Source organism: Thamnophis sirtalis, unplaced genomic scaffold (genome assembly GCF_051295495.1).
Source record: "Thamnophis sirtalis isolate CommonGarterSnake01/CBP01778 unplaced genomic scaffold, rThaSir2_p1.2 scaffold_13, whole genome shotgun sequence".
Taxonomy (NCBI): Eukaryota; Metazoa; Chordata; class Lepidosauria; order Squamata; family Natricidae; genus Thamnophis; species Thamnophis sirtalis.
The window spans coordinates 47244005-47264605 of record NW_028261393.1 but is presented as its reverse complement, the minus strand read 5'-3'; the positions used below and the strand labels follow the sequence as shown (position 1 = coordinate 47264605).

The window sequence follows — 20601 nt, the reverse complement described above, 5'->3', positions numbered from 1 at the left end:
ATGAACACCTTTTGAATGGTGTGGGAGTAGGGATGGATTTCCAGAGGGAAAAAATTGCAGACTACAGGAATCATTTGCATTACTCGGGTGACCCTGAGGACACAGATAAAACCTCCAAATGCTTCAAGGACCCTCTAAAAGGATGCAAATGGCCAGCTGTCTGCAAGGAATATAAATCCTTCCATTCATCACCATCCAGTCAGAGCTGAAGGAGCTTCTTTGGATGAGAAGCAAAACATCTTCAAAAGAAAAAAAAACACAAGAAAGTCCAGTTGTATCCTGGATACAACAATACTAGCACATATACGTGAGGGGAACCTTTACCTTTATCTATGAAACTACACCTTAATTATACTGTTGTGATCAGAAAAAAGTAAGAAACAGCGTGGCACGACAAAACCACGCGCGACTAAACCGCGCCCGATTAACCGCGTCGCTGACGTCATCAACAGGGCGACAACAGCGAGCACGGAGAAAGAAGGGCGCTTTAAATAGCGCTTTGAAAGAAAGCCGATTCAACTTAAGGTAAGGGTTAGGTTTAGGGTTAGGTTAAGGGTTAGGGTTAGCTTTAGGGTTAGCTTTAGGGTTAGCTTTAGGGTTAGGTTAAGGGTTAGGGTTAGGGTTAGGGTTAGGTTAAGGGTTAGGATTAGGTTTAGGTTAAGGGTTAGGTTTAGGATTAGGTTTAGGGGGGGTTAGGTTTAGGTTTAGGGGTTAATTTTAGGTTTAGCGTTTACAGTGTGCTTCTGTCTCCGCGCTGTTGTCGCCCTGTTGATGATGTCAGCTACGCGGTTTCGTCGAGCACGCTTTAGTCGAACGCGGTTTTGTGGCGGAACCAAGAAACAGAACCATGCAGTTGGGAAAATCCAAGCTAGCTGACATGGCAGCTTCTGGCCAGTGCAATTCTAAATACCTAAATTATAAAGAAAGTTTGTTCCTTCTGAAAAATCTACAGAGCAGACAATAAACACGCACCTGACAGATAAACTGCTTTATCCACCATATATTCTTCGGCAAAACGGATATGGCAGAAATGCTTTTTACTCTTCCGAAGAGCGATGATCTCTCCGCACTTCTCAAAAATCTCCACGATGGTCTCTTCCGTCCCATTTTCTGGCAGCCCCCCAACAAACACCGTCTTGCACCCAGGAGGCCTCTCCCTTGTCGTGGGCGGAGGAAGATCTAGAAATACAAGAGGAAAACTTTCCATGAGCAAAAGATAATCAGGCGGTCATTTATAAACCAATAACAACTGACAGGGGGAAAAAAAACACCTAATTATTGAGCAAAGCTGCACTTAATAACAATTGAACAGATAGTACACCAATGTAAAGGTAAAGATTCCCCTCGCAAATATGTGCTAGTTGCTCCAGACTCTAGGGGGCAGTGCTCATCTCTGTTTCAAAGCCGAAGAGCCAGCGCTGTCCGAAGACATCTCCATGGTCATGTGGCTGGCATGACTAAACACTAAAGGTGCGCAGAACGCTGTTACCTTCCCACCAAAGGTGGTGCCTATTTTTCTACTTGCACTTTACGTCCTTTCAAACTGCTGGGTTGGCAGAAGCTGGGACAAGTAATGGGAGCTCACTCCATTACGCAGAGCTTAGGGTTTCAAACCGCCAAACTGCCGACCTTTCTCAGCGTCTTACCACAACCCACCACGACCACAGTAGTCATGCCTGCAGCCGGTCAATTTGATTCTAGCAGGCATTGTCACCTCCCACCTCCTTCAAAGATCTCTGAAACCAGATCTCTGCAACACCGCGACCCTTCCCTTGATCTACCATTCGACCCAGGCAGCAGGGTGTGACATTCTAATTCCAAGGATTTCCTGCAGCCCTCTAGGGCGGTCGCAGGCATTCAGGCAAGGCTCACTCGGATTAGGTGGAAAGAGCGTGCAGCTTTTGCAGTGGACGATCTCCTTGGCCATCGGCATATCGGACAGGATGGGCGGTGGCACGATTCCCAAGCCGGGCATCAGCGGGTTAAGCGGCGGGATGCCCGTCATCATTCCCAGGGCGGGGTCGAAGTCTGAAAGACAGAAGGATTTGAGACGTAAGCGCATAGGCATCCCAATGAAGATTCCAAGCGGATTACGCGCCCGTTAAGAATCAAGGGGCCCAAGATTGTGAGAGATTCCTAAGGCGATGCGCTTTGAAAAAGCCAAGCTCGTTTATCAGCGCGGAATCCATTGCACGAAACTGGCTATTCTGGGTTTGGGAAGAGAAGGAGATCTGGACGAGGAAGCATCCACAGTTTGCCGAATTATTTCCCAAGTTGCCCTCCATCCTTTCTTCCTGCTAGAAGGACGCCAACATGTTGAACGTCAGAATGGGACAACTCGCTGTGGCCAACTCGCCCTGGGACAATTCAACAATTCAATTTAATTCATCAGCATCATCTTCTTTTCAAACCCCATAATCCCTTGTGGGGTGGAGTCTGGAGAACTGAATGGAGCTAGCAGAGTGTTTACTGGCTCGATGCCTTTCCTGTTGCCAATGCGGAGTTTTGTTCAGCAGATAAATTCTCGGTGTGGCCAGAGAGAGAAATATCTGCCTCTACCTAGGACTGAACTTACAGCCTCCCAATTGTGAGGCGAGAGCTCCATTTGTAGGCCACCGCACCACTCTCAACAATTCAATTTAATTATTTAAAATAATTTAAAAACAATTTTACTTTTTGTCATTCACATTTCATTTTGTCTATCCTTTGGCATCTTTTATTTAATTATTCTATTCCAACATTTCTTTGATATTAGTATAACTCTTTTCCTGTAGCGAGTTGGCCATGGTGAGTTATCCTAAGACCTTTGTACACTGGCTTAGTTACTTTCCCATCTTCTTTTTCACTTTTTCATGGGTTGCTATTTTTGCTGTTTAAAAAACAAAGACTTCCAGGCACTAAGAACCCCCATCCACTTGAAGGAAGAGAGGAAAGCAAAATTGAGCTCGAACTGGGTGGAGTAAAATAGCCTTTTGCACATCAGAACCCTGCCACTGTGTAAATATCTGAGTTAAAATACTATGGCAGAAGATATAATATTGTTTTGTTATTGGAAAGATACAGGTTGATAGATGGAAGAATAGAACTTAAAACTAGTTAAACTTAGTGAAACTTAGTAGTAGTAGGATATAATTAAATAAATAATTGATAATGATAATAATGTATACAATGTGTAGTGTTATGATAAGTAATAATTGGATACGAATATTGAATGGTACCCATGAAAGGAAGATTAGAAATCCTTTTGGATTATATACAAAAGTTAATAAAAAAAGAATTAAGTTAGATAGAGTTTAAATTTTGATTATTAGGGGTAAAATGTTATGATACAGGATATAGTCAAATAAAGGAGGGATAATGATGACAACCTATATACATATACATGAGTATAATATAAGGAAACTAGATGAAAATTGTCATCAGCGATTTGGAAAGGAGGATTAGAAAAGTCTGTTTTTAAATATTATGGATGTTTAGCTAGAATAGGACATAAGGATTCAGTGTTATTGGAGGATTTTAGAAATATTAAATGAAATGACAGTATGTGGTTATGTATTAAATTTCCGTATATTTTATGCTGAAGGACGTTTAAACAATTATAGTCAAACATAAATGGAGGTATAAGAGTAACATGTATAAATATTTGAGTTAAAATACTTGAGTTAATATGAATTATGCTTGATGACTGTGGAAGAGATGCATGAAAACCTTTTGTAACCAACTGATACACTTTCTACAGCATGTACGGATGAGAATTTTTTTTAATGTTGTTTTTTATGTTTAAAAATAAAAAATAATTGCAAAAAAAAAGAGAGAACCCTGCCCAAATCACCGTTTTCAATACCCTCCGATTAGAATCTGTATTACAAAAAATTGGTTATAATAGTGATATAAATAATTAATATTATGATAAGTGTTGCTACTGATGTTGCTATATCATAGGAAAAAGTAAAAGCAACAGGAAGGCAATGCAAAATGAAGAACTAGAAAGGCTCAACAGGGAAATCGATAAAGAAGGCTGTATAATTACTTTATATTATTATGTATGTTTTGGTTTTTTTTTCTTGTGTTTTTCTTTCTGTTTTTAAAGATTAAAATGTTCAATAAAAATGATTTTTTTTAAAAATTGGTTATGATAAATATCACTGGGTTATGGGCTATCAACAATGTTGATAGTTCTGCCACCATGAAACCAAGCACAAAAAATTTCCTGTGCATATAAATAGCCCCTCTCATAACTTGAGCCACTGAGCCAAGTCACGAGTTGCAGTGAAACTAAAAAAAAATAGAGAACAATTTGTATCTGTCTTAATGACTCAGTTTATACTTGTTTTCCTTATTAATATGAGATGGGGGAGTATCACCAGTGCTTCTGCAGCATGTCACACAAAGGTATTTATTTTTATTTTATTTATTTATTTATGCATTTAACATGCATAAGTGCTTAGTAAACAATGTATTGTCTGGGTCGATTTACTTGTACATAATAGTAATAATAACAGGAATAATAATAATGAAAAAATCACAAAATACCAGGACTTAAAAATTGAAATTCAACGACTATGGCACAAACCAGCAGTGGTAATTCCAGTGGTAATTGGCACACTGGGTGCTATTCCAAAAGCACTGGAATTACATTTAAAACAGTTAAAAATTGACAAAATCACCATCAGTCAAATGCAAAAAACCGCACTGATTGGATCTGCACGAATATTACGAAAATACGTTACGACGTCCTAGGCCCCTGGGTGGGGCCCGACTAGTAACCAATGCCAAATCCGGCGAAACAACTGGCCGCTGTGATACAATTGTGTAATAATACTAATAATAATAATAATAATAATAATAATAATAATAATAATAATAATAATAATAATAATCACTTATACCTAGTAATAATCTTCCAACTTCTAATTTCTACGGCTATTGTCTAACCATTGATAAAACAAATCCCATGTTAAAAAATATCCTGTATCTTCTTTGTCCTTTATGTTTAATGTTAACCTATTCGTTTCTGCACAATCTAGTATTTTCCTAATCATATTTTCAACTGTAGGAGTGTGTCCTCATTCTTCCAGGTGTTGTGCAAATACAACACCGTTGCTGTCAAGACATATAGTATTAAATATATGTTCCCTTTGTCATATTTTTGGGTATTATAAAAGGTATCTGTTTTTCACGAAGAGAAAGTGACATCTTTCAGGGCAGAAATCTTATTTGGGGTTCCTTTTAAGAGATTAATTAGAGGTTAATTCTCTAAGAATGATGATATTTGACCCATTTGCACTCTTCTGGATCAGGAGTGTACTTACTAGGTAAAGGGGGATCTGCTGTCATTCCCATTGGAGCCATCCCTAAATTATTCATCGCGGTGGTCCAGGCTGTTGGGTCAGACATGCCCAAATCCATCGGAGAAGAATCAAGATTCAGTGTTTGGATGTTCTCTGCAGAGAAGGTCACAATTAGGAAAAGGATCCAACCGTCAGGCCTGCAGCCATCTTTTCTTTTGGATCTTTGGCCTGTCGCATTTTCTATTATTCTGCCATGCATTTTCTATTGTGGGAAAATGGGAGGGGGGATTGTAAGGAGTTGCATGCTAGGTAGCCATAACAAAATTCTTTCTAGAAAGCCAAGGTCATCCTTTGTCTCTGCACCTGACCGGAACTGGATGAGTGGAACTGCCAGCATGGCAGTGGGAGATTGGACCATGAGATGGACTTGTGGGTGTGGGGGCAAGATCTTGAACTTTCAACTGGGTGGGGAAAACCTGGAAGCTTTCAGATTTGGGTTTTCCCAAATGTGCCAATGTGGCTCTCTTAACAAATTGGAACTTTGAGCAATGCTTTGCCTCGGACTCTGATTTACTTTTGGATGCTATCTGGAATCCTGACACCAACTTGCTTTTGAACCTACTAAAAATGAAGTGAGGCTTTTTAAAAAAAAACTGCTATCTTTCTTTGGGGGGAGGAGGTACGATGGAGCCAGAGACAAAAAAAAAAAAAAAACATTATTTGGATAAAGAATAGGAGCAAACTCCGATTACAGAACAAGATGTAACAAGAGATTCAAAGTCCTTTATGCCGTGAGAACTCAATGGAAAATATATGTCCCCCTCCCCCTGCCTCGAATAAGGACGTGGTCTTCGCAACGCCAGAACTTGAGGTGTCAAGGTTTCAAGCTCAAAATAGATGTTTACAAAATAGATCTTTGCGGGCACCTCTCTTGGCTTCTAATGATCCCCTGATTGGCAGGTGTACAACCCCCTAAAATGCAGGCCAGGGTCTAGAGTGGTGCAACATATGTTTATTTGCACCCAGGAAACCATTTGGCAAAATTCCCTTAAAGAAGGGCTCTTGCTTGCCAAATTCCTGATCTGAAAAACAGACCCAGATTAAGAACACAGTAAGAACATCTCTGTCTCATAGTAACATAAATTCAAACTCATCAAGGGATGGGAAGGGAGTGTGGTGGCCTGCCAGCAGCCAGTGGAGCTGGCAGAAGACTCGGACAGTGAGGAGGTTGGGGAAGATCATGGGCCAGTCCTGGAGTCTGGGGAAGGCTCTGACGAGGGCTCTGCATCGGAGGCAGAGATGGGGCCAGGGCCGGTCTGACAGTTATCAGCCGCCTTCGGAGTCGGAGATCAGTGGGGCAGAAGAACAGCTGGAGCCTGTTCCCGATGTGTGCATGCACAGAGCTGTCAGGAGAAGGGAACAGATAAAGAACAGGGACTTGGGAATAAGGCCACTGTTGGATAATGAATGACCCCTCCCAGAGCAAATAATAGAGGAGCGAAAGGGGAGTGGTGCTTGCAGGAGACAATTAGTTCGTTAGTGTGAAGATTTGCTTATCTGAGAGACTCCTTGCCAATTACTTGTGTATAGCATTCTGCCTGGAAGCTATCGACCTGCCAACTATCCAAGGAATGATAAGGTCTGTGTTTGCAACTCCCCCTTGAAAGACTGTTTGCTGGGATTTTGCTGGATGTGAATGAGAGGAATTCACATTAGCTTAATAAGAAGGGTTTTTTTTTCAGCACAAGGAGTCTGTTTCGGGATTTGGTGAAGCCTAGGTCAGATAGGGAGAGAGTTGCTATGGTGACTGCGAACCCTAAGACAGCAGCATCGAATCCTTGCCCACGTCAGGAAAATGTTTTTTCCTGTTTCTTCCTCTTATTGTTAGGACAGTTCTCGTCTTGTTTAACAGTGAAGAGAAAACATTGGATTGGATTGGATTGGATTGGATTGGATTGGATTTATTGGATTTCTATGCCGCCCTATTCCCAGAGGGACTCAGGGCGGCTCACAAACCAAAGTAAGGGGGGGGGGATACAAACAGGAGGAAACAACAGACAAACAACTACAACAGTTTAAAAACAACCAACAACCACACAAATTCAAGTGGGGACGGGAACTCGTCAGCCCCAGGCCTGTCGGAACAGCCAGGTTTTAAGGGCTTTGCGGAAAGCCTGAAGGGTGGTGAGGGTCCGGATCTCCACGGGGAGGTCGTTCCAGAGGGTCGGAGCAGCCACAGAGAAGGCCCTTCTCCGGGTGGTAGCCAATCGGCATTGGCTGGTAGATGGAATTCGGAGGAGGCCTGATCTGTGGGATCGAATAGGTCTGTTGGAGGTAATTGGCAACAGGCGGTCTCTCAAGTACCCAGGTCCAATACCATGAAGGGCTTTATAAGTGACGACAAGCACCTTGAAGCATATCCGAAGACCAATAGGCAGCCAGTGCAGCTCGCGGAGGATAGGTGTAACGTGGGTGTACCGAGGTGCACCCACAATCGCTCGTGCAGCTGCATTCTGGACAAGCTGAAGTCTCCGAATGCTCTTCAAGGGCTGCCCCATGTAGAGTTGGGCACCTGAAACATTGTTCAGGAGTGCATCAGGTCAAGATTTGCACTCCAGATCTCTGGCCCATGTATTAAACTGCCTAATGTTTATTTACACAATGGACACAATGGAAAGTCCAGTGGTTTTCTGCTTATTTTTGGACTCCTGCTTCAATCCGGCCATAAAAACACAACTCCTTGGAGAACTGAACAAAACCATTCTGAACCACCAAGGAATTGTCTTCTCCAATCAACTCTTCTGTCGCGGGACAACTTGATATCAGCTTAGGATACTTTAGAATAGAATAGATCTGGAAGGGACCTTGGAGGTCTTCTAGTCCAGCCCCTGCTCAAGCAGGAGAACCTATATACCATCCCAGAAAAGTGACTGTCCGGTTCTTCTTAAAAACCTCCAATGATGGAGCGCCCATGATTTCTGAAGGCAATTTATTAAACAATATCATTTCTTCTATTTCTCCTTTCCTACTTGGCACCAACAGTGCTGTATTTTATATCCGCTTTCTGTAGCACTTTTAGGGTCTTTCTGAATGAGGGGTGGGATCACAAGTCATTCGATTTTACTCAGCTGATCAAACTGACTAATGAAAATCAACCTGTTCTGACCGAGGCTTCCAAAGAGCATGAAACAAACTCCTTGCCCGACAAAAACCTTTATTAATTGACTGTGAATTCTGCTCATTCACATCCAGCAAAGTCTTTCAAGGGAGGATTTGCGGTCACAGACCTTATCTGGCTTGGAGAGCTGCCAGGCCAAGATCTGCAAAACTTGGCAAGGAGTTTTGGCAAGTCACGAACCAATTAAGCGAACTAATTGTCTCCTGCAAACTCCACTCCCCTTTCCCTCCTTTTATTTCCTCTGGGAGGGGCCATTCATTGTCCACCTGTGGCCTTACTCCCAAGTCGACCCCTGTTCTTTAGCTGTTCCTTTCCTCTGGCAACTCTGTGCATGCGCACACTGGGAACAGACTCCAGCTGTTCATTTGCCTCACTGATGTCTGACTTTGAAGGCACCTGATAACTGGCATATGACCCTGGCCCCCTCTCTGCCTCCGACACAGAGCCCTCATCAGAGCCTTCCCCAGACTCCAGGACTGGCCCATCTTCCTCCCCAACCTCCTCACTGTCCGAATCTGTTGCTAACTCTACTGGCCGCTGGTGGGCCACAACAAAACCCAGGTATACAGACTCAAGTATGGGCAAAGTTTTACACTGTTGACTTCTAGCTAATGGACAAGCAGCAACAGAAATCTCAGAATTCAGGCATTGAATGAGCTGGAAATACCAATATTTCCCCCACGCTAATTCTGATAAAGGTATTGGTTGTGTTCCTTAGATCTCCTTACTTTGCTATCAAATGCCTCAAGGATCAAGCTCAGTCCATTTGCTATATTCTCCAAACAGGCAGCCCAATTTACCAGCTTACCTGGCAGCAGATTAATTCTCTTCCGCTTCCGGCTTGTCTTCCCTCCATTGTCAGCAAATCCTGCCCTACTGTTTGGTGGGAGGGGGTGGCTGCTACCAAGGTCAGAGGGCAGCTGGGTTAGCCCTAAGAGAGAGATGGAAAATGGGCTTAGCAATATTTCCCCAGGTAGCCTACACAGAACGATTAAAATATTCAAAAGCACCTGAGCATTTCTCCCCAGGGCAGCCGAGATAAAAACAATACAATCAAAGCAGGCTATGTATAATTGGAGAAGAGAAGCAGAAAATGCCAAACTTCTAAAAAAAATAGGGCCTTAAAAATCTGGGATCATCAAGGTTTCACTTGGCGCACCAAAGGATTCAGAGTCAGTACGTTTAGCATGAGTTGCCTTATGATAGTAATGTGACCCCCACCACCACCCCAACCTCTCTCTTGGTGTCCCCCAGGTTTTCCGTCCACCTGCCTTTCTTAAAAGGATAAATAAAATAATAGAAAGCCACAAAACATAATATTGTGAAGCAAAATACCAGTTCCTTGATCCCGGGGAAGAAAACTATAGCAAATCTAGATAGCATAATAAAAAGCAGAGACATCACCCTGCCAACAAAAGTGCATCTAGTCAAGGCTATGGTTTTCCCAGTTGCAATGGATGGCTGTGAAAGATGGACCATAAGAAAGGCTGAGCGCCAAAGAATGGAGGCCTTTGAACTATGGTGCTGGAGAAGACTTCTGCGAGTCCCTTGGACTGCAAGGCCATCCAACCGGTCAGTCCTAGAGGAGATCAACCCTGGCTGCTCTTTAGAAGGCCAGATCCTGAAGGTGAAACTCATATACATTGATCACCTAATGAGAAGGATTCCCTGGAGAAGAGCCTTATGCTGGAAAAGATTGAGGGCGGAAGAAGAAGGGAACAGCAGAGAATGAGGTGGCTGGATGGAGTCACTGAAGCAGTAGGCGTGAGCTTCAATGGACTCCAGAGGATGGTAGAGGACAGGAAGGCCTGGAGGAATGTTGTCCATGGGGTTGCGATGAGACAGACATGACTTCGCAACTAACAAACCATATAGCTATTTCCTTTGGTCCTTCATCAGTCTCACTCCAAAGTGCAAATCTTGTGACTGGACATATCCACCACACCCTCTCTGAATGTTAAGTGTGCCTTCTGCTTTAAAATGTTGCCTGTCCCTATTCTGGAAAGATGCATTCAATTATCTGGTTGCTGGTCGCTGAGAAGACAAACTCCCTTCATAGGTAACCATCATATCTCAACTCTTCAGAAGCAGGTATAGAAATATGTCTGACAATCCCCAAATATGGGAACAGGGAACTCAGCTGGTTCCAGATAGTGATGAGGATGTTTACCTGGTTAGGTAAATGAAACATCTGCAAGAAAGCAACCAAGCTCAGAGAACACCAAGGACTCCATGGCTCAATCCAGGATTAATGCAATCCTAAATTGCATTAACAAGAGGGTTAAAGTCTATAAAGATCACGGGAGGTATGAATACCACCCTATAAAGCTTAAATAAAACCACACCTAGAACACTGCATCCAGTTTTGGTCACCACACTATAAAAAGATGTTAGGACTTTAAAAAAGTGCAGAGAAGAATGATGATTAGGGAACTGCAGCAGTGGTGAGATTCAAATAATTTAACAACCAGCTCTCTGTCCTAATGACCAGGTGGGTAGGTGGGGCTTAGTGGTCATGTGACTGTAGGTGTGGCCAACTCAACATTACTCAGGTCGATGGGCACTTTGCCTTAGCTATTCAATGTAATAAGGGTTAACCGGAGAGGCAGTTTCTGTAAGCAGGGCAATAAAGATTAAGCTAGAAACAACACCAGAATGTTTCCTTCCTGCCTTCCTTACAGGATTAGCCCTGTAAAGCGGGAAAAAACCCAAAAGAAGATTTCTTCCAACAACCGGTTCTCCCAACTGCTTAGAAAGTTAAGAACCGGTTCTCCTGAATAGGTGCGAACTGGCTGAATCCCACCACTGGACTGCAGGCTAAAACATACGATGAACAGTTGCAGGAACTGTGCATGGCTAGTCTAGTGACGAGAAGGACCAGGGGAGGCATGAGAGCAGTCTTCCAATATTTGAGGGGCTACCACAGAGAGGAGGGGCTCAAGCAATTATTTTCCATGACATCTGAAGGCCAGATAAGGAATAATGGACGGAAACTGAACAAGGACAGATTCAAGCTAGAAATAAGGAGAAATTTTCTGGCCATGAGAACAATCAACCCATGGAACAGAAGTTGCCTTTGGAAGTTGTGGGAGCTTCATCACTGGAGATTTTCAAGAAGAGATTGGACTACCATTTGTCAGAAATGGTGTAGGGTCTCCTGCTAGGGCAGGAGGGGGTTGGACCAGATGACCTACAAGGTCCCTTCCAACTCTGATAATCTGTTATTCTCTTTGATTAGTTCCTGTTGCACAGGGCTTGAGTGTTTTAAGAAACCACTCATGAATGGGCCAAAAAGGTCCAGCTTTGCATGAGTCATGATGCCCTTAGGAACTTTTATTGCCCTTGAACTTGGGGTATCTCCAACAACACCTCTACTTTAGCCAAGGTACAACGCAAGGGCCACGACCCGGCCAACCCCATACCTCAGAGACCACCAATGCCAGAGGAGGTGTCTGGATAAATGGGCATTCTTGATCAGTTCCTGGGATCTACTACTGAAATGGAAACTCCTGCGGAGAAGTCCTGCCGTCAAAAGTCCCATCTGCAACCAAACCTGCCTCTTGTTGACAGAATTTTTACAGGACGGTATCAAGTCGCACCATGCTAATCCCGAAGCCCTCAAGAGAGAAGCAGCAACGAACCTCAGCCATGCCTGGAATGGCTGGAGAGACTTCGGCACTTCAGAATGATAAACATTTACTGTAATAATCGAGCCTCGGCTTCCCGTATGGAATCAGAAGGGAGGAAGGGACGGTCTCTCCTCTCGCAAAGAGCCGGCTGTCAGGCATGGAAGCCATCTTTTACAATTGGCCCTTAACAGTTGGCCTGCCACAATTTCTACTGTGGGAAAATGGGAGGGGGGGGGGGTTATATAGAACTGGGATGGCAAACTCATAGCATGTGTAGGTTGTTAAGTGAGTTTTGCACCACTTTGTGATCTTTCTTGCCACCGTCCTTAATTTAGCTACAGACAATTCATACTGGGAAAACTGCAATTTTTTTTAATAAAGTTTTTTTTTATTCTCCTACATACCATTGTAAGTATACATTCACATAATTGTTATTCTTCTTTACATTTGTCATTCTTATACATTTGTTATTTCATTTAATAGGTTATAATATACAGTTTGGGTTGCTGTGTTTACCATCCCTTCCTCCTGTTGTAACACCACCTTATTTTCCCTTTCTTTTCTCCCTTTACTTTCTTCCTTTTTCCTCTCCTTCCCCTTCCTTCTTCCCTTACCTCTCCCCTACTCCTACTCTTCCTCTTCCCCTTCCTACCCTTTCTCCTTCTATTCCTCTCCCTTCCTTCCTCCTCTCCTTCCTCTTCCTTCTTCCCTTACGTCTCCCCTACTCCTACTCTTCCCCTTCCTACCCTCTCTCCTTCTATTCTTCTCCATTCCTTCCTCCTTCCTCTTCCTTCTTCCCTTACATCTCCTCTACTCCTACTCTTCCTCTTCCCCTTCCTACCCTCTCTCCTTCTCTTCCTCTCCCTTCCATCCTCCTCTCCTTCCTCTTCCTTCTTCCCTTATGTCTCCCCTACTCCTACTCTTCCTCTTCCCCTTCCTACCCTCTCTCCTATTTTTCTCCATTCTTCTCCATTTCATCCTCCTCTCCTTCCTCTTCCTTCTTCCCTTACGTCTCCCCTACTCCTCCTCTTCCCCCTCCTACCCTCTCTCCTTCTATTCTTCTCTCTTTCATCCTCCTCTCCTTGCCTCTTCATTCCATCCCTCGTCTCCCTCTCGTTCTCTCCTCCTCTCTCCCTTTCTTTTTCTGATATTATAGGTGTCTCTTTCAAATCTCAGCTTATGTTTTCTTATGAGAGGAAGATTTGAATTTGACCTAAATGCGGATATCAACATTTCAAATTGAAATGTTAATCAAACAACTCTTTTAGGACTAGTAAAAACTCATACAATATTTACTGGGTTAGTAAATGACACAGAGTTCTTTCTCCTTGAGCGAGAACAGTGACAGCTAACCTTTCCCAGACTGAGTGCCCAAATTGCAAATGTGCATGTGCCTGTGCGCACCCGAACCCCCAAAATGCAATGTGTGTGCACCCCTCCACCACTCCCGTGCATGCATGGCAGAGACCCAAAGACTGGCCGGCAGTAGGCACGCGCCTATGGACAGCAGAGCTGAACTGGGGCAACGGCTTATGTGCCCACAGAGAGGGCACACGCATGCCATAGGTTCCCTATCACAGAGATAGAATCTTTAAAAATTGGGAGAGGTGGAAGGATGAATTGTACTTAAGATTTTTTCCCCACCCCCCAGTAAAAGCCAACCAGAAAAGAAATCTTTCTTGGATCAGCTACTGGCTGTGCTGTCCCAGGCACCCGAGAATTGCATTCTTAGCACAAATTAGCAGGCAAGAGTTATACATTAAATCACAACACGGTAGTGCAACAGGGCATCTGCCTCTAATTTAGTAAAAAATTTGACAGCTAAATTTGATATTCCCTGAGGGAAAAATATAAATCAGTGATAAATGACAAGTTGGAATAATTGGTGCTTCTAAAAATATTTTCAGCCATGATCCTTTGTCGTATCACCTTCATGGCTTCTTATATTCCTTTGTTGGCCAATAGCTAAGACTGATATCACTTACTTGTGATAAGTGGGAGTGAAATCCAGTAAATTTAGGGAAATTTGTATTTTACTGGACGGAACAGTCTGAAGTAGAACTTTTGTATTTTACTGGATAGAATTTTCTAAAGTAGAACGTTACTTATGGCAATTTTCTTCAAAAGCCTTACTCTTTTAGTATTTATCAAAATACTTTTTTCCCCAGACATTGTGTGCATCAGAACAAAATTTTCCATTTTCAAAAAGTTCTTAAGAAAAAAAAAATTTCTTACATCTGCCGCTTATTTTCTTATCAGTCTTTCTTTCTTTAAGTAAAATCTCCAAAGTTTAGGGTATTCTCCCTCAAAAAAAAAAAAAATCAAAACTCTCACCAAATCGACATGCTTCTCTCCAGCGCTTATGTTCGGGGCAGTCAGCAGTTTCAGCAGCCGAGAGGCTGACACTTAGTCGCTAGCAAAAGGGCCTTTTTCCCAGATCACCAGAGACTGGTGATCTCAGAGCGGGTGTCTCTGGGATCGAAAGGATGTACCCCTACCTATCACCGTCTCTACAGGACGGTTTAGGTCTGAATGGACCGTCCAGGATGACCAGAATTCGGTGGCGATCCCGGGCTCCAGGAAAGTCCGGCCGTTCCACCACGACACCACACCCTCTTCCTCAGAAAAATGTATTTATGCACATGCTACTATTTGGATTTCTATTATCACTTTGCTGCTCTCTACATTTTTCAGCCTGAAGATCTGGTAATGAACATAGCAATAGCAGTTAGACTTATATACCGCTTCATAGGGTTTTCAGCCCTCTCTAAGTGGTTTACAGAGTCAGCATATCGCCCCCACAGTCTGGGTCCTCATTTCACCCACCTCGGAAGGATGGAAGGCTGAGTCAACCTTGAGCCGGTGAGATTGGAACCGCTGAACTGCAGATAACAGTCAGCTGAAGTGGCCTGCAGTACAGCACTCTAACCACTGTGCCACCTCAGCTCATGAATTGTCTACAGACTAAGGTGGAGGAATTGACACAGCATTCTGCTTTTTGGTTTTAAACATAGTTTCTTGAACAAACCGTGGTAGCTAAGTGCAAACTCATAATGAAGCCAGAAGCCATGATTTACCAGCCACAGCGCCTGGTTTCGCAAAGCATGCTAATTCTAAATGAATCAAAGCACATATAGCTGTGAGGGCAAATCTATGGCACGCAGGCCAGAGGTGGTACTCGCCGTCACCAGCTGCTCTTCTGGTTTTTCAGCATGCACATGCATGCCAGCCAGCTGGTCTTTGCAGGTGCCAGAGTGCTGGAAAACGGTCTAAAAAACAGCCCGCAAACAGGCTGTTTTTGGCTCAGAAAAACAGCCCGGGAAAACGGCCTGGAAATGTCCTGAAAAAACAGCAAACAAACAGGCTGTTTTTTGGGCTGTTTCCAAGCCAATTTCGGGCTGTTTTTCAGCCTGGAAAAGGCCCGAAAAATGGCCCGAAAAACAGCCAAAAAACAGACATGTACCTGTGTTTTCCGATTTGGGCACTCAGTGCTGAAAAGGTTCGCCATCACTGACATATAGTAATGACTTAGATTGAATCTGTAGAAGCTAACTAAAAAAACAAACCTCCCTTAGGAGATCTTAACTACATACTTTAGAATCCGTAAATCTGCAGGGTTTATCGCCTGCCATCAAAACACTCAGCAAAGATATTCACAGAGGAGGGGGGGAAAAACTATCACATTCATAAAGCAAGTTTGTGAAGAAAGGAATCGGCCTTCAAACCACAAATCCCTGTAAGATAACTTTATATCTTCTGCAGAGAGATAACTTGTAAAAGATATGTCTTGCAGATGATATATCTCGTCATAGAGCATTTCCATGACCCGCTGCATAAAATATAGAGCATAGTTTTCAATCGGAGTGATTCAAAGAAAGCTGAGCTCCTTATACTATTTATTTCTCAATAGTTTAAAATTCAAAGTTTAAAACCCTTAAATCACTTCCCTGCTTCAGTTCCCTGCGCTTCAAGCCACATCTTGAAATATCTTCCACCCAACATCAATCAGTGCCGGGAAACAGGTAAAAGGGATTTTAAATCCCTTGCCGACACATATCTCCAGGCACAAAGAATCAGGAAATGTAAAAGGCAATGACAAAAAATAAGAATAAAAAAAATGAAGTTAAGAACATTCTTATTGAACGTTCTTTTGAAGATTAAAAAACCCTCTCGGTAAATCCAGAACTGATTTGGAAAGTTAAAAGACAGGGCATCCTCTGCCTTCGGGACGGCGTAATTACCAACTTAATCGAGTGCAGGTTTAATTGAACAATGTCACCTTTAAATGGCATTCTTGCAAAATTCATGTAATCTGAGAATAAAAGATCGGGGGATCAAAGACTAAGCATTATACTCAGAGGGCACGCAGGTTCTCTAATGCGGAATACTGATTTTTTTTTACCTGGCTTAAACATCGCCAGCTCTTGATGAGTATTGGCTGAAAAACAAAACTTTTGGAGGGAAAGGCTACCTGTGGCAATCTCTTGCAGAATTCACACCCTTACCTGAGAACTGCACCACAAACATGGGGCCAAGCGAATCCTTCAGTCCCAGTGAATATTTTGCAATAGATTCAACAGCACGCAAACATCGCTCAGGACAACCACATTTCAAGCCCTGGGGTGACAAATCAATTCAGCATTCAAAACCTGGGGTTCCGCACACACACACCCCAAATGGATTCCCCTGGAGTGAAGAATCAATATGGGAAGGAAGGAAGGAGAAAAAGGAAGGAAGGAGGGTGAGAAAGAGAAAAGGAAGGAAGGAGGGTAACGAGAGAGAGAAAAGGAAGGGAGAAAAGGAAGGAAAGAAGTAAGGAAGGAGAGAGAAAAAGAAGGAAGAAAGGAGAGAGAAAAAGAAGGAAGGAAGGAGGGTAAAGAGAGAGAGAAAAGGAAGGGAGAAAAGGAAGGAAGGAGAGAGAAAAAGAAGGAAGAAAGGAGAGAGAAAAAGAAGGAAGGAGGGTAAAGAGAAAGAGAAAATGAAGGGAGAAAAGGAAGGAAAGAAGTAAGGAAGGAGAGAGGAAAAAGAAGGAAGAAAGGAGAGAGAAAAAGAAGGAAGGAAGGAGGGTAAAGAGAGAGAGAAAAGGAATGGAGAAAAGGAAGGAAAGAAGGAAGGAAGGAGAGAGAAAAAGAAGGAAGGAGGGTAAAGAAAGAGAGAAAAGGAAGGGAGAAAAGGAAGGAAAGAAGGAAGGAGAGAGAGAAAAAGAAGGAAGGCAGGCAGGCAAGAAGGCGAGAAAGAGAAACTTTTGGAGAGAAAGGCTACCTGGGGCAATCTCTTCCAGAATTCACACCCTTACCTGAGAACTGCACCACAAACATGGAGCCAAGCGAACCCTTCAGTCCCAGTGAATATTTTGCAATAGATTCAACAGCACGCAAACATCGCTCAGGACAACCACACTTCAAGCCCTCGGGTGACAAATCAAGTATCCTCCAAAAAAAACCAAGTGCCAGGAATAAGAGTAACAAGAGGAGAGCTTAACGTCAATAAAGCCACAGTGAGAGCAGCCAACTGGATAACATCAAGGATGCTAAAGAGGAGGAGGACGGATAGAGGGTTTTTTTTTGCACCTGTCCTTGTCATTGGACTATCCGTGATACTTCGCAGACCGAGTCTTAGTCTATTGCGGAGAAGACACCCGGAGAGCAGGTGGCGAAGCAATTAACAGCATGCTTATCTGTGGATCTGCAAGGGATTTGATTTCGAGGCCTCAAATTGCTGAAAGATAGGGCGCAGCTGGCCAGCCCCGAGATCTCGCTCGGTAATCTCGCAAGCGGTCATCTTAAAAGATAAGATAAGCCCGGGCTTGACAGCATGAAGGATTCCATGGCTTCTCAGGATGAAATTCGATATTCCACTCACCGAATTTAAATGTGCAATTCAGCATTCAAAACCTGGGGTTCTGCACGCCCCGTGCCCCCAAATGGACTCCCCTGGAGTGAAGAATGGGCCCGAGAAATCAAATTCTACTGATCAACAGAGGCACAAAGTTTAGTATAAACTAGAAAATGGGATTTGGGGGAGAATTGGATTGTTGCAGAAAATACCCATTGCACAGCTGTTTGTGCAGCTGTAGAGAGAGAAAGGGAAGGAAGGAAGAAAGGAAGGAAGGAAGGAAGGAAGGAAGGAGAGAAAAAGGAAGGGAAGAAGGAAGAAAGGAGAGAGAGAAAGAAGGAAGGAGGGTAAAGAGAGAGAGAAAATGAAGGGAAAAAAGGAAGGAAAATAGGAAGGAGAGAAAAAAAGAAGAAAGGAGAGAGAAAAAGAAGGAAGAAAGGAGGGTAAAGAGAGAGAGAAAAGGGAGAAAAAGAAGGAAAGAAGGAAGGAGAGAGAGAAGAAGAAGGAAGCCAAGCAGGCAGGAAGCAAGAAAGAGAAAAGGAAGGAAGGAAGGAAAGAAGGAAGAAAGGAGAGAGAGAGAGAAGGAAGGAAGGAGGGTGAGAAAGAGAAAAGGAAGGAAGGAGAGAGAGAAAAAAGGAAGGAAAGAAGGAAGAAAGGAGAGAGAAAAAAGGAGGGAAGGAAGGAAGGAAGGAGGGTAAAGAGAGAGAGAAAATGAAGGAAGGGAGAAAATGAAGGAAAGAAGGAAGGAGAGAGAGAAAAAGAAGGAAGGCTGGCAGGCAGGAAGGCGAGAAAGAGAAAAGGAAGGAAGGAAGGAAGGAAGGAAGGAAGGAAGGAAGGAAGGAAGGAAGGAAGGAAGGATCAGAAACTTTCCTTAACTGTCCTTTGTATTAACTAAGTTCCAGACTTATTTACTTGTAAAATGTATTGCTGCAGGGTAATTCTGGGCTTACATAGAAATGTTTGTCTATCCTAATACTGATAATGAGTTCAAAGATTTAAGGCCAGCACATTTAATATTAAAGTCTTCCCCATCCTTGGAGTCTGATTTCAGAGACATGCCATGATCTCTTCGCAGATTAAAATAGGAACAGGTGTAACTATCCAATTCTCATGCCAAGAATACCAAAGTTTCAGCGTTCAGCACACTATATACACTGTTTAGAATTTTATCCCCCATTCTTAAACCTCATTAAAAAAAAGGGGTCAAGATACCAAATTTGACATTCTGGTCAGATCATATCTACATAAAATTACTACAACATATGCTCCATATGAAAGAGTTTTTGGAAACTGTATTTGGCAAAAGACTCATACTTATGATGGTTGCAGTGTCCCGAAGTCACGCAATCCCTTTTTGTGACCTTCTGAGAAGCCAAGTCGATGGAAAAGCCAGATTAATTTAACAGCCGTGTTACTCATTTAAGGACTGCAGTGATTCACTTAACGAATGTGGTGAGAAAAGTTGTAAAATAGGGCAAAACCCCTCTAATAAATTTTTGACTTAACAACATAAATGTTGGGCTCAATTGTGCTCATACGTTGAGGGTTACCTGTCTTGTACAGCTTGAAAATTAGGGCTGCTAACTGTAATAATGAATTCAGAAGTAAACAAACAGAATAGAAATCTTTAAAAACTGAGATATATTGCATGTACTGTGGGCCACAAAGCATCTTAGCTAGCATATATGTGCTTTTTTGGAGCACTGCAATAAAATTTAGGCATGCTTGCCTAGCCAGTCAGGAATTTGACCACTGCAGTGCCCAATTTGATGTTCTCCATGTGTGTTGCATTCTGGATCCCACCATCCCACCAAGACAATCAGTAGTTAGCTAGGTGAGATAGACCTTCTGAAGGTATCAAGAGTGAAAAATGGATGTCCATATACAGAAAGGACTCTAGCAATATAATCTTCACCCTAACCCTTGCATAAGATTGATAAGCTACTCCAGCAGGAACTCCACAAACCGGCCACGGATCTATCCACAAATATGATGATGATGATAAAATATATTCACGGATGAAGATACATCACTTGAACACCCTGCCATTGACAAATTTCCCATCAATCAATTGCAAAAAGGCAGCTTTACACAAAACAGCTTACATCCTGCGACAATACCTTTAACATCATCAAACAACATCTGTCCCAAAGGTGCTTTTTCAAGAGGCAAGTGGACTTTCTGGTTTTTCTTTGAAGACGTTTCGCTTCTCATCCAGGAAGCTTCTTCAGCTCTCTCATCCCAGAAGCTGAAGAAGCTTCTTGGATGAGAAGCAAAATGTCTTCAAAGAAAAAGAAAAACAGAAAGTCCAGTTGCCTCTTGAAAAAGCACCTTTGGGACAACCATGACCTGGATGATTGAGAATCTCCATAGATATCAAACAACATATGATGCAGGATTGCAGGAACTGGTTTGTCTAGTGAAGAGAAGGACCAGGGGAGACGTGATAGCAGTCTTCCAATATTTAAGGGGCTGCCACAGAGAGGAGGAAGGGTCCAGCTATTTTCCAAAGCACCTGAAGGCCAGACAAGGAAGAATGGATGGAAATTGAACAAGGAGAGATTCAACCTGGAAATGAGGATAAATTTTCTGACAGTGAGAACAATCAACCCATGGCACAGAAGTTGCCTTGGAAAGTTGTGGGAGCTTCATCACTGGAGGCTTTCAA

The 20601-nt window shown here is 43.0% G+C and overlaps 1 protein-coding gene across 2 annotated transcripts in view; it reads right to left on the bottom strand.

Moving 5' to 3' along the window:
• The window catches only part of ENOX2 (ecto-NOX disulfide-thiol exchanger 2), a 44726-nt gene that overhangs the window by 22903 nt on the left and 1222 nt on the right, over positions 1-20601 (bottom strand). The window contains exons 1-5 of one of the 2 annotated variants that reach the window (XM_087727633.1): positions 16604-16681; positions 9278-9400; positions 5313-5444; positions 1873-2028; positions 973-1179 (exon numbers count right to left, since the gene is read on the bottom strand). In XM_087727633.1, the coding sequence (XP_087583759.1) occupies positions 973-1179; positions 1873-2028; positions 5313-5444; positions 9278-9400; positions 16604-16625 (640 nt within the window). In that variant the 5' untranslated portion in view covers positions 16626-16681. Of the gene's footprint in view, positions 1-972; positions 1180-1872; positions 2029-5312; positions 5445-9277; positions 9401-16603; positions 16682-20601 lie in introns of those variants that run through there. The other variant, XM_087727634.1, reaches the window with a different exon arrangement.